The sequence below is a fragment of the Alexandromys fortis genome, unplaced genomic scaffold, assembly GCF_014885135.2.
Source record: "Alexandromys fortis isolate MF-2015 unplaced genomic scaffold, M_Fortis_MF-2015_v1.1 scaffold_92, whole genome shotgun sequence".
NCBI lineage: Eukaryota > Metazoa > Chordata > Mammalia > Rodentia > Cricetidae > Alexandromys > Alexandromys fortis.
In genome coordinates, this window is record NW_026067972.1 from 4,383,951 (window position 1) to 4,397,358 (window position 13,408).

Consider the following 13,408-nt stretch of genomic DNA (forward strand, 5'->3'; position numbering starts at 1 on the left):
CTTAAAGCTCTCAATTTAAATTTCAGTTCTCCACAAGAATTATTCTCTCTCGAAATGTAATTGCTCTCTGAACGATTTCCTTTAATCCCAGGGTGACATCTCTAAATACATTATTATGCGCAGATGGATTGCTCGGTGCCTGCGTGTCATTAGACATTTCTTCTACCCGTTTGGAGAGCATAGCAGGTTTTGGGGGGCCCATTTCACCCAGAGGACAGGTCAGGTTAAGGACCCCATTGGAGCATAGAAACCAGAAAGGGAGCTGGGGCTCAGGAAGGCCACAGCCCCCCAGAGCCCACATGGGACTCTTGGCTTCCTTAGGTAGCCCTGACTGCTGGGTATCTAGGGCTGTTGACAAGTTACCAGGGGTGAGCCCTGAGTTAGTAGCACACTCTCAATCAGAAACCTTAGGTTTCTAACAAATGACAGGCGTGGGCACAGGTCAGGCTGGGGTGAGTGAACAGGAAGTGGCATGCAGCCTGCACAGGGGCGGCAGGGTGATGGAGGCATGTGTGAGCAAACGCATGACCTCAAATGGGAGGGGTCTTTTGGGACACAATGCCAGCAATTGAGGCAGTGGTCTTCATCCTCCATGACCTGTACCCACTGCCAGACTGTGATGGACCAGGACACGTGGTCAGAATCTGCCACTGCCTCTACTTCAGTTTAAGTTCTGATCAGATCTGAAACAAGGGTAGTGGGCACAGAGGCCTGGCCCTGCTCTTCAGAGCTCTTGGGGAACTGAGTATTGGGGTGGGGCATGTGTTACCACAGCTCAGAAAGTCAAGTGCAGGTATAGTCTGCACAGTCTTCAGGCCACTGGTGTGAAGGAAGGAACTCTGCCTTGGGTGCCTGGGAGACTGCTGGGTAGAGAGCAAAGCTTCCCACATTCCATTGGCTATGTAGCTTGTCATGTGGCTAACTGCCCTAGGAAGTGTGGTTCCTGGATGAGTTGCCCCTTTCCTGAGACAGTTATCCTCTGTCTAAGAAAAGATTAGTTTGTCTGCTCTAGATATATACCACACTGGCCAAGGCTGCCTCTCAGAGTGGGATGTCTTGTATAACTGCAGGGTTTAAACAGGTCCAAGCAGAAGGGCTTGGTAAAACCCCCAATCCTAGAACCTTCCAGATACAAAGTCTTTCCATTAGCAGTGGTTAACCCCTGTACCCCAATCAGATGCTGGAGTGGAGGGTGCTCCTGGGTGTGGCTGGGACCCCTTGTTTTAGACCCCTGGGGAGAACATGCGCATACAGAAGCAGGAGCCAGTGGCTCCCTAAGAGTGCCTCCCTGCCCCTCAGACACCACACACTTCTGACATCCGTGTTTCCTTTGCAGGAGCAACCAGGGCTTCATGCACATGAAACTGGCCAAGACCAAAGAGAAGTATGTTCTGGGTCAGAACAGCCCCCCTTTCGACAGCGTCCCGGAAGTCATCCACTACTACACCACCAGGAAGCTGCCCATCAAAGGGGCGGAGCACTTGTCCCTGCTCTACCCAGTGGCTGTGCGGACTCTGTGAAAGGACCAGCCTCACCCTGCTCTGTGACCAAGCCTGATCCTTGGAGGAGCCGGCAGGGCACCGGCCAGCTCCCTGTGTTGCCATCAGTGTCCAGTGTGTCGTGTGTATGGTCCTGGCACACCCCTGCGTGTCTTAGAATGCTGATGTCACTTACAGGGTTGGAGAAGGCCTGGATGCAGAGGGACAGCCTGCTGCCGCCCCACCCCAGCCCGTGCCCCCCCCCCCTCCTTGAGTTTCTGTGAATTAAAATATTTGCAATCCAAAGAGATGCCTTCCAGGGTGAACAAAGGTGGAGCTGCTCCAGTGGTGGGCGGGCCCAGCGGTGGGCGGGGCCGAGCCCTGGCCTGCATCTCTTTGTTCTCCAGCTGTCAAGAACTCACCTGTGTGGGCAAGGTTTTCCCATTGGTGCTGGGAGCCCAGGAGGCCCTGGGAGCCACCCCTCTGGTGCATGTCTGAGTCTCTGGGTGTGCATGTTCAGTGTAAACACGAGAGACCATGTCATAAGCCAGAGTAAGCCCCCATCTACTTTTAGATGTACACTCTGTAATCGTTAGATGTCAAGGAACTATTGTGCAGTCGAAGAGGATGCAATTATTTATGAATAGGGTGTGTAAATAAAACAGTCATTTAATATATATTACTAGCCATTTTTAAATTTTTTTAAAAAAGTATATCCCTGAGGGTCTCTGCAGAGTCTGTTTCCTGGACTGGGCTTGCTGGCATGGCAGGCCCTGTGCAGGAGAGTGGCATGCTCCAGGCAGGGCTTGGTAACTAACTTTCTGGGTACCTGAGTGACCGCTTTGAGAACGGGCCCTCGGCAGGAGGAGCAGCATCGTGTTGAGATGTGAGCCAGGCCCTGTGCAGTCTATAGCCATGGACCGAAGCCTCAAAGCTGACCAAGCAGTCAGGCTCCCGTCCTACCCATGGTAGCTGATGGCGAATGTGGGTGAACCCCTCAGGTTCACCCCAGTCTACTAAGGGCCTTCTCAAACACACTTCTCAAACACACTGAGCCCTGGATGTGTTTAACGTGGGGAAAAGACAGGCTGGGGGTGGGGGTCACCTCCTGAGATCACACAGCTCGTGAGCAGCCCAGCAGGCTGCTGCTGCCGTCAGCTCTGAATGGCCTCACTGTCACCTTAAAACTCGGGCTATTTCAAGGGACGTGGACTGCTCTTGGTCACCACGTGGATAGAAGTACCTCTGTAGCTGTATGAGCTTAGACCTTGCGAGGTGACAGGAAACCTCACAGTTGAGGGTTGGCAGGAGTGTGGATGCTCTTGCTCACGTGGCCTCTTGCGTTCCTGCTGGGACCTCAGACACGGAAGAGTGCCACCATTCTCTCGTTTTTACTTTTTAGTTTTTGAGACTATAATTGTATCATTTTTTCCCCTCCTTCCCATCTCTACCACCTTCCCCCTTTTCTAATTCTTGGCCCAGGAAGCATGCCCACAGGCATGTCCGGAGCGGTGTCTCCTGATTCTGACTTCCGTCAAGGTGTTGATGAAGATGAGCCAGCACACCTGCCTCTGCTGTGTCTGAGGGCAGCGTGAGAGGCATGGCTGCCCTTGACTGACCCCAGGGTTCCAGAACCTCTTCCAAATTCATGTGCTAGCCACCCGGGTGGACTGATTGAACTGGAAGCTTGATGACCACTGTCCCCCAGCTGTGAATTAAAATATTTGCAGGTGACAGTTCGGTCATCTCCAGTTTTGGTTATACTTGGACGGAGTCAGGCCCAGTGTTCAGAGGCCTGAGGCAGGTCTAGACCTGCCAAAGCTGCCTGTCAGGTTGGGGCAGAACAGAACTAAAAGCCACCTTTGGGTAGCTGCCATTGATTTCAGCAGTTTGAAGCCAAGCCATTTCTTTGGCATCTCCTTCCATGTACGACCCACCTTCTGCATCATCTTCCTGGTCCCTTTGTCAGTTCAGGGCCCCCCGCCCCCCACCCAGTGCCTTGTCACCGGTCCTGGGAGGCTGGCCTCCACAACTGTCACTCTTTCCCTTACTTGCATTTTCCCAAAGTGTCTTTCAGGGGAAGTGGTGAGGGAGTGCCTAAAGAGAGCTGTGTTCCCTCGTGGAAGAGGAAGAAGAGTGAGGCCAGGACCTGACACCCCAGGAGACCTACTGGAGGTTGGGAGAGAGTCAGGCCTCCAAGGCATTTCCTGAAGTGCGCTGAGCCACAGGGCCCTCCCAGAAGGGGTGTCCCTAACAGTCAAAGGCCCTGTGAATACTACTGACACAGTCAGAGGGCATCTATGCCCTCTGCCTTTGCTCCTATAAGGGACTCCTGGCCTCCCTCCAACCCAGTCTCCATCTTCTTGAAGTGTCCCCCACACCAAGTCTCCCACTTTCCTTAGGAACCGGGGCACACAAAGGAGCCAGCCTACAGGATGGGAGATGCTAAAAGGAATTTTCTCCTATTTTATGAACCCCTCCCTCTTCCTCTGACTGTGGCTCGTTTCCTCTGTCAGCGTGTGTTCGTGTTTTCTTGGACATCTAACAATTGAAAGGGCTTTTCCATTCCAGAAACCTTCACATTCAGGGTAGTGGCTTTGATTTGGTTTTCATTTTGGGCTTTTCTTTCTTTTTCTTTTTTTTTTTTTAATCTCCTGCCAATTAATGGGGGCAGGGGATGAGCTGTAGTTCTCTGAGGAGGAGAGAAACTGCTGCTAACATTCTCTCTCTCTCCCAGCTTTTTGTCTGAGCACAGACGTCTAGTCACGGCCAGGCCTGCCTCTCAGAGCCACAGGACTGGCTTTCTTTCTTTTTGCTGCCTTCATTATTGGTCACAATGTCCCAATTATTGGTCACAATGTCCCGGCCACCTCAGCAGCTCGTCCTTGAGCAGTGAGGAGTCAAGGACCCTTTCGGCAGCTCAGCAAAACCAGATTGCATTCACGGGAAGAAAGAAAACTTTCCTGGTGGGGAGGGCCCTCCAGCATATTCTGGAGAGACTCCCTGAGCAGCCCTTTGTAGGCAAAAGGCCTGAGTCTTCAAGCCATCTGGGCAACTCTGGCTGGTGGCCTTTGGTGACCAGGATACCCACCCTCAGGTTCTGCTATAGCAATGGTCAGGGGACAAAGATTTGGACTGTGAAGACACGTATTTGGTGTCACTTGACCAAGGGTCTGGGAAGAAGTGCTTTTTTTTTTTTTTTTTTAAAGATTTATTTATTATGTATACAACATTCCTTGCATGTATGCTTGCTTGTCAGAAGAGGGCACCAGACCTCATTTACAGATGGTTGTGAGCCACCATGTGGTTGCTGGGAATTGAACTCAGGAACTTTGGAAGAGCAGTCAGTGCTCTTAACCTCTGAGCCATCTCTCCAGCCCCGAGAAGTGCTCTCAATGGCTCTGGGGACAGCTCATCAGAAACTTGGGCTGGCTTTTGGAATTGACCCATGGATGCCCCTGGAGGGCGGGGGGAGGGGGGTGATTCAGTACAAACTGTCACATCTGCTCTTTCCACTTCCTGAGACAATATGTTCAAATCTCAGAGGCACCTTTGAGACCCCGATGGCTCCCTTCCAACTGGAATGTGCTCTGTGTGTCCCTTTGCACGAGTGCCCTGTTCTCAAACACCCTGTGCCCCAAGTTCCATGTTTGCTTTCTCTCAGATACAGCCATGAGCTCCAGGAATCTTGGCGGATAGCTGCCTGCCTGCCAAAGCTGAGCTCAACCATCCCTCAGAGGGGTGGTTCCAAGAGAGAGGAACTTGCAGCTCCCGCAGGATGAGGAAGCTCCCTAATGAGTTTCTTAAATGGAAACAAGTTAATTGGCTCAGCAGACACAGTACTTCCTGGTGGATACTGAGGTAAGTGGATCCCCCTCTGGCCTTGGGAGAGTTCCAGTGGGGGGCGGGCAGGGAGCAGGGAAGAATGTGAAATTACTCGTGACTCATGACCCGGTGCAAGCCATAACGGGGGTTCCAGGGCAGGGACATTATAGGTGACTAGCTCTGCTAGGCAGCAGTCAGGACAGGGTGGGCCTTGGAGAAGAAGCAAAAGCTGTTCCAGGTAGAGGTGTCAAGCGTTGGGCCATCCGGAGACTTGGACAGGCCACTGTGGTGTCATAGCAAAACTCCAGGGTCTCCTAGGATTTCATTGGAAGTTGTGTGTGTGCGCGCACGCAGCTTAAATGGACCGCACCTAGGGCTTTGAGCCTGCTGGGAAACTGAGCCACGTATGGTCTCCTGTTGTTTGCCCAGACACCATGGTCACAGTGACATCATCCTGCAGCCTGGAATCTTCTGAAGCAAGGAAGCCCCCTATCACATACAGAGCAGCACAGCGGGCCCTCACCTACCAGGGGAACCCACCAAACCCACCAGCTTTTCCTGCGCAGGGGTATAGCCTTTCCTCTTACAGGAAAAACAAACAAACAAACAAAAAAAAAAACCTAGAACTTCTCTCTCTCTCTGTCTCTCTGTCTCTGTGTTCTTGGACTGACACCCAAGTGTCACTGATCTGTAACCAGGAAGTCCTAAGGGGAGAGAAAGCGCCTCACCTTGTTGATTTTTTTTTTGTCTGAAGGTTTTTGTTTTTGTTGTGTGTGTGTGCACATGCACGTGTGTGAGTGCATGTGTAACAAAATGGAGCATGAAATAGATGCAGACCAGTAGGGGTAGCTGAGAAGAGCAATGAGCATTTTCCTTGAGGAAGCAGTGGATGGAGGGAAATAGAGAACCAGAGAGGCAGAGGCCTGATCAAAGCTACACAGCAAGCGGATGCTCCAGGATTCTTGAGCAAACACTTGGAGGATCTCTTTGGCCAGTGCCGTTCTAGGGAGCTGGGGTGGGATTAGAGGACTCCTCTGAGCATGTCAGCTAGCTGTTTTCCTCATTGTCTCCCTCTTGGCCATTAGGCCAGCCACGGCCCCGTGGCCTCCTGCTTAGGAAGGCGAACTGGGTGGGAGTTACTAGCGTGGCTCTGGTGCCCTCATCTGGCGTTCCTTTGCATTACAGCTGAGCCTCAGAAAAGGCAAATAAGGCAAAAAGCAAGATGGAGGTGGACTTAAAATCCCTTGGAAGCAAGAGTGAAAAGAAAAGTTGAGCTGCAGGAAGTGTCGAGAGGTGGATGATGGGTGTTCCAGCAGAGGGGAGAGAGAGGATGTGGCATCTGAGCTGGCTCTTCTGTGAGGGAGGATGGCACCTCAGACACACACACACACAACACTACACTCTGACAAAGCTTCCCAGATTCACTTACAGAGGAAAAAGAATGGGGGGGGGGAATTAGCTCAGAGCACTCACAACAGCACTCCTCCCAAGTCCCTAATCTTCTGATTAGAAAATTCAAATGTTCTTACCAATACATTTGTATTTCAGATAAATATAAGACAGAATTACCATCCTGTTCTGAAGAACCTCCTCAGCCTTCCACGTACACATGTAATTATTTATTGAACCTATTTATGCTGTGGCTTCATGCCCTTCACTTTCCACTTTAAGGGGTCCTGACCTCTTTTTCTTACTAAATCTCTGAAGATTTGGGCTTAGACTGTGATACACTGGTTTAATTTAGTTAACTTACATTCATTTTTTTCATAACTGGCCCTGTGGGAAAATATCTTCATTCAGAAATCACCCCCATTATTCTGGTTGGTGTTTTTGTTTGTTTGGTTGGTTGGTTGGTTTTGGGTTTTTGTCTTGTTTTTTTTTTGTTTGTTTGTTTGTTATTTTTTTTTATTTTTTATTCCAAGATAGAAACTGTATAGAAGTGCATTATGAGGTCAGAAGGTGAACCACCCATCTCCAAGTGTGTGTGGCCTCTGAGAGGCATCATCTTGTCCTCCAATATAGGTTTGGAAATGCGCCAAACAAAAGCTACGTGGTTTCTCCTGGAGACTTTCCCTTAATGATTCAGGCTTGTCTAAAACATGAGACACAGGGTTAGCAGTTCTCTTCCATCAAAGAGAATTCAAACTCCAGCGGGTACTAAGGGTGGAAGCTGCCTGGGCTTAGATTGTGGAGTCACCAACTGTCCCCAGCTAAGGGGTTGGTAGGATGCAGGGCTCAGTGCTCAGTCCAGGAAAACAATAGGTGAAGCAGAACTGTCACCTCGGCTGCCAGCTCCTTGTGTGACTGTTGTCTGGCAGGAGCTCTTCTGTCCAGGGACAGCAAGAGGTAGTGCTGAGAGACCCAAAGATCCTTGCAACAGCTGTGCCCCCGGTGCAGAGGCCGGGGAGGAGAAAATGTTATCTCCCTGTCCCAGGAGAACACAGCAACCCCAGCTCACGTCCTCCCTGTCGCTCTGCCGCTGTGCGAGCCACTCAGGCTCCAGAGAGCTCCAGTGCCTCTGGTGTAAACGGCACATCAGCAGCCGTCCACAGGGCTTCGAGTGAAGACACGTGCAGCCTCCAGATAACACCAGCAGGACCAGGAACAACGTAAGACAGCAGAGGTCATAGCAACCATGCAACTTCAACGGTTAGACGATCTAGAATACAGAGACTTTCAAAAACATTTAAGTGTGGGGTCCATTTTCCAGATAAAAGGTGCTCACACCTCAGCAAGGACAGAAGGTCCTAGAGATGCAAGCTCGAAGCAGCAGACCCTAGTAACCCGTCTTTGTTGTTTAAAAGCACGCTGCCAAGGTGACTTGGTGACAGACACCCATAATCACAACGCTCAGGCTCAGGCGATGGAGGCAGAAGGATGAAGGTTAAAAGTCATCCTTGGCCACATGCTGGGCTTGAAGCTAGCCTGGGCTACTTGCTGGGTTTGAAGTCAGCCTGGGCTACAGAAGACTCAACTCTTAAAGAAGGGGGGGGGTGGTAGTATATTATTTGTGTTTTAATAAATAAGTCTTGCCTGGGATCAGAAGGTAAAGCAGCCATACTAGTCAGCCATACAGGAGTGATGATGCACACCTTTAATCGGAGGACTCTGGAGACAGAGGCACACTGAAATCGGTGAGTTCAAGGCCACCCTGGGCTACACAAGCTTTTCTGATCTTCAGCTTGAATCCCAATATCTGTGTCTGGATTTTTATTATTCGTGCTACGGGGGCTCACGAATACTCCAGGGGCTTTGGGGATGTACCTCAGTTGGTAGAATGCTTGCTTAGCATGTACAGTGTCCTGAATTCTATTCCTAACACCACACAAACACATAAACTAAGCTTGATAGCTCATTCCTGTAATCTGAGCACTTCAGAGATGGGAGTCGGAGGAACAGAAGTTTAAGGTCAGCCTCAGCTACATAGCAAATTTAAGTTAACCTGGCACACATGGGAGCCTGTCTCAAAAATAAAAAGGATCAGCAAGATAGCTCAGTGGGTAATGGCACTTGCCACCAAGCCTGACAACCTGAGTTAAGTCCCCAGAATATGATGGTGAAAGGGGTGTACCAAATCTTTAAGCAGTTTCCTAACCCCTACACACACTATGACACACATATGCCTTTATACACATATACACAATAAATGGAGGGGGGGGGAACAGAAACAAATTAGCTTTACACATTATAGCTATTATCTAAGTAATAAATACGTGTGTTTACAATTTAACCCCCATAGTTAATATTTATTTCCCAACACTTTGTTTATTATCTCTGTTGTATAAATATGAACTCCTTGCATCTTTATTGCATGAATATTAAAAATGCATCGTGTTCATTATTTATTGTCTATCATCCCGTACTTACTAGAGTGTCCCTAGAATGTCAGCCCTGCCCAAGCAGGGGCCTGGAGCACGGGGTGGTCAGCGGCTGAGCGGCTACATAACTAGGGTACAGGGCCCCAAAACTGGCAAGCTTGCTGTGTCTGCACTTGGCACAGTCCGTGCACTGAGGGCTCTGCTGTGCAGAGAAAGGAGTCTCTGAAAGACAACAGTAGGAAGGCAGAAGCTGACCCTGATAGTGGAGACCCAGAGGACGTCATGGTCCAGAAGTGACCATCACTGGTAGGAACTGTAGGGCCTCAGGACCCTCAAGTGCAAGTGGAAAGGAGGCAAACAGTCTCCTTCCCTCTGGGGGTGCCCTAATCCTGAGCACCAGGAAGTGTAAGGTCTCCAGCTGGGGACAAAGGGCTGACTGAGGTGCCTATTAACATATCAGAAAAGACCCCTAGCACCTGCTCTCCTTTCATTTCCTCTTTCTGGTTCAGGAAGGACCCCCGTGTGCAGCCTGGCAACACAGCTTGGAGGTCCTGGATCCAGGCCTCAGGGCCAAGCTGTCTGGTCTCACTGAAGGCTTGTCTAGTTGAGCATTCCCAGCTTGCTTGATCATACAGTCCACACGTGGTTCTTATACTGCTACAAATCTCTGGGCCCTTGTGCTTGGCGATTTCCATTCAGATCTGCGGCTGGCCTCAGGAGCCACAAGCTCCCCTGGGGCACCAGAGTTTGGGGATAGCTCTCTGGGGTAAAGGGCAGTTTGCTCCTGGGCCTACACAAGTGCCAGCACTACTGCTAGCCAGTTGCACCTCTGCGCTGCCCCCCAGGCCGTGGAGGTGGCACAGCCCCACCTCACGTCTGTAAGGTAAAAACAGGTCAAGGGGTTTCTCTGAGCACACAGAATATGTGACAATCAGAGGGAATAATCATTGTGTAACCACTTGGCAATCGCACAGTGCTGTGCAAATGTTTGTCGCTGTATCGACCAGCCTCCTACTAGATAAAAATGTGTTTGTATTTCACAAGGATGCGCCACTCAGATACCAAATGAGGTGTCTCCTGGCCCTGCGTCAAACTTTCTGGGGCTCTGTGTGGCACTTAGGTGTGCCTGGGGGCAAAGCAACATTGAAGGACAGAACAAGGACAGAAGAAGGGGCAACCTGATGTCCCCTCCTTGACCATTTCTTCCTCAGCCATGCTTTTCCTGAGGCCACCTTGCCAAAGTCCTGGCATCCTTTGTGACTCCCTCTTTCAGGTTGAGTGCAGTTGGTAGAGCTTCTTCTGATGTCATCTTCTTCTGATGTCATCACGCTCAGCACATGGTAGCATCCACCTCAGACAATGCCTCATGCCTCCTCTCCTGGGCTGGCAGCTCATTCACATAGGATTCCTGTTTCCTTCAGGACCCCCAGTCATTATCACGGGTCAGGATGTCAGTTTGGAGCTATTGTTCACCCAAATAACGTGAGGATAACGGCAGACAGGTGTCAAATACAACCGACTGGGCTTTCCTATGAAAATTCTGGTCTAGGAGCACATCGGCCTTCGGACTGGACTGGGAAGCTCTGTTGGGGTGTGTCTGTTTGCTCAGCTAATCAGGCTGGCCATGAGTTCTGCCTCAGCTCCCCCATTTCTTTGGGGCAGAATTGTCTGGCCACGCCTTCAGACATCTTAGTCCCTTTAGTTTGTACTGTGCCCTCAATCACTCATGCAGAGCCTGTTCAATGCCAGCTGGTTCTAAAGGCCACATCGCTTGGAGATCCCGCTGCTGTCAAGGCCAAGTGTCTGTGGTACTTGCCAATTTCAGGTGATTCTGAGCTTAACACTTGAAGCAAACTAGTTAAATCTGAATCTCCAGGTAGAGGCTGGTACCCAAGGTTAAGCACACACTGAGCCAATGGTCTACAACCGGGTCACACCCCCAGCTGCTGCCTTTTGTTTATTTTGCTTTTGTAAGTAACAGCCCTGGCTGTCCTGGAACTTTCTGAGATCCTCCTGCTTTTGCCTCCCAAGTATTGGAATTAAAGGCCTGTGACTCCCAGGTCTTTTTTTAATTATTATTATTATTATTTTTTTAAGGGATGTCAAATGTGCACACAATTGAAAAAAAAAAAAACTTTGATTTAGTAGGGTCCTGTCTCCGTGGAAATAAGTGAACGCGAACAGACAACCTCTCTGGCTAGGTTAACTTTGACCTCAGTTAACTTTGGCCTCCATTTAAAGATATAGGTAAGTGATTTGGTGGACACAGGCTTGGAAAAGACCTGGGTGTGGCTCAGAGGGGAGAACACTCGCCTATCTCGTGCAAGGCCCTGGGCTCCAACTCCAGCTCTTCAGAGAATAAAAGAGTTGAAAATGAGCCAGGACAAGGACTCAGAGCTGACACACCCACCGGCAGTTGGACAAGTGTAGAGTTTGGGCCTGCAGCTGCTGGGGGAAGGGCTCCCAGCGCTGAGGGCTCTGCAGTAGGAGGCGGCAAGGGTCACGTCAGGGATGACAGGGACAAGGAGGCTGCTGGAACTGAGGGTTGACGAAGGGACAGGACATTATCTTCTGGGTGGAGGGAACAAAATGTGCACCTTTGCCTGTTCAGGGAGGGAGTCAGGCCTAGGGACAGAGCCTGGGAGTGTGAAGGGGAGTGGCAGAGACGGGCCCAGAGGATTGCCGCAGTCTGGGAAATACACAGGACAGAAAGGAATCACTGACCCCTGTTAGCCAATGACCGTAGGTGACTGTATCTGGGCAGAGCTACTACCCATAGTAGTTGAGACTTCCCGGATAGTTTGGACTGATGGACTCTGGGGGCACGTGGCAGATTCCTAGAAAGAATTTGGGGAGGGGGTGGAGGAGGGCAGAGAGTGTTTAGAGCAAAGAGACCCCAGCAGCATTCCCGTGTGTTGCTGTGGAATAATCTTTTTGTACACTGTGAATACATATGTCACTCTGATTGGTTTCATGAAACACTGTGAATACATATATATCACTCTGATTGGTTTCATGAAACACTGAATGCCCAATAGCTAGGGGTGATTTTCGGGGCAGAGAGAACTCTGGGAAGAAGAAGGGCGGAGATGCCATGAGAGGCAGATCAAGCAGGATGGGCAATATGGAGAAGAGGTGATATAACACAGCCACGAGGCAGAAAGTGAATAGAAATGGGTTAAGTTAGAAGAACTAGTTAGAAACAAGCCTATGGGCTGAGCTTTCTTAATAAGCCCCCATGTTGTTTATTTGGGAACTGGCTGGTGGGACAGAAAAATCCCCCTACAGCATACCTTTTCCCAAAGACCCAGATTCTAAGTATGCTGAGCAAGCAAGCGACCACCAAGTTAGCCTCCAGGCCTCTAGAAGTACTTTTATTTATTTGTTTGTTTGTTTATATATTTGTGGTTTTTGGAGACCGATTTCTCTGTGTAGCCCTAGCTATCCTGGAACTTGCTTTGTAGAGCAGGCTGGCCTGTGCCTCCTAGTGCTGGGATTAAAGGTGTGTGCCATCACCGCTCAGCTACTAGAAGCCCTTTTAAAAACCTCTGCTCCATGTCGGCATTTTATTTTGCCAAGCATAGTCTCCCTTTTGGCATCAGAAAACTCAGGCATTGTGAATGGCTGTAGACAAGAGACACCGAAAGACCCCCAGTGCTGGGGAGACTCTCACTCAAGTCTCAGGATAACACGACCCCCCCAGTAACTCACGAGAGACCGTCCTTGCTGCAATCACACGAGGCTTTAATGATGAGATGACACGGGAACCAGTGCACTGGGGCCGAGACTCATAACCCACGCAGGGGAAGAGTTCGACCCCGAGTGACCGGGAGAAGTGATTTTAAGGGAAGAAACCACAGCCCAGTGATCAGGAATTAGCAGGGAGTGTGTCACAGAAAATTTTAAAAATACCAGTGAAGATTACAACGGGGCAATACCGACCTCTCAGGACCACTCCCAAGGTCATAATCAGCTAGTTCCTAAAATCACAAGGGGGGAAACTCAAGATTACCCCCAAGACTACAATCTAACTTTATCTTCAGCTAGCTCCTGAAACACGGTCACTAAACCGGCTAATGCTAGATTCCTGATTCTTCTCTTCCTGGTTAGATTTTTGGCTATTTTCTTCCAGCTGGGGAGGTCTGGATTTACCTAGGTCTTTCAACACCTTTATGAGTGAGACCACATTCTGACTTCTCTGTGTGTGGAAGAGGCAGACCAGAGGTGTCAAGTCTTGCCTGAGGTGATCAGAGGAAGCCACAGGTGGAGGAGGCACTAGGACCTAGG

General features: G+C 50.1%; 1 protein-coding gene across 2 annotated transcripts in view; it reads left to right on the forward strand.

Moving 5' to 3' along the window:
* Nucleotides 1–2,155, forward strand: part of Shb (SH2 domain containing adaptor protein B) — a 109,879-nt gene extending 107,724 nt beyond the window's left edge. The window contains exon 7 of one of the 2 annotated variants that reach the window (XR_007594256.1): nt 1,337–1,470. Coding sequence is in view for 1 of the 2 variants with exons in the window: in XM_050155871.1 (XP_050011828.1) it covers nt 1,337–1,520 (184 nt within the window). In the remaining variant the exon portion in view is untranslated. Of the gene's footprint in view, nt 1–1,336 lie in introns of both variants that reach the window. The other variant, XM_050155871.1, reaches the window with a different exon arrangement.
* The last annotated feature ends 11,253 nt before the right edge of the window (nt 2,156–13,408 follow it).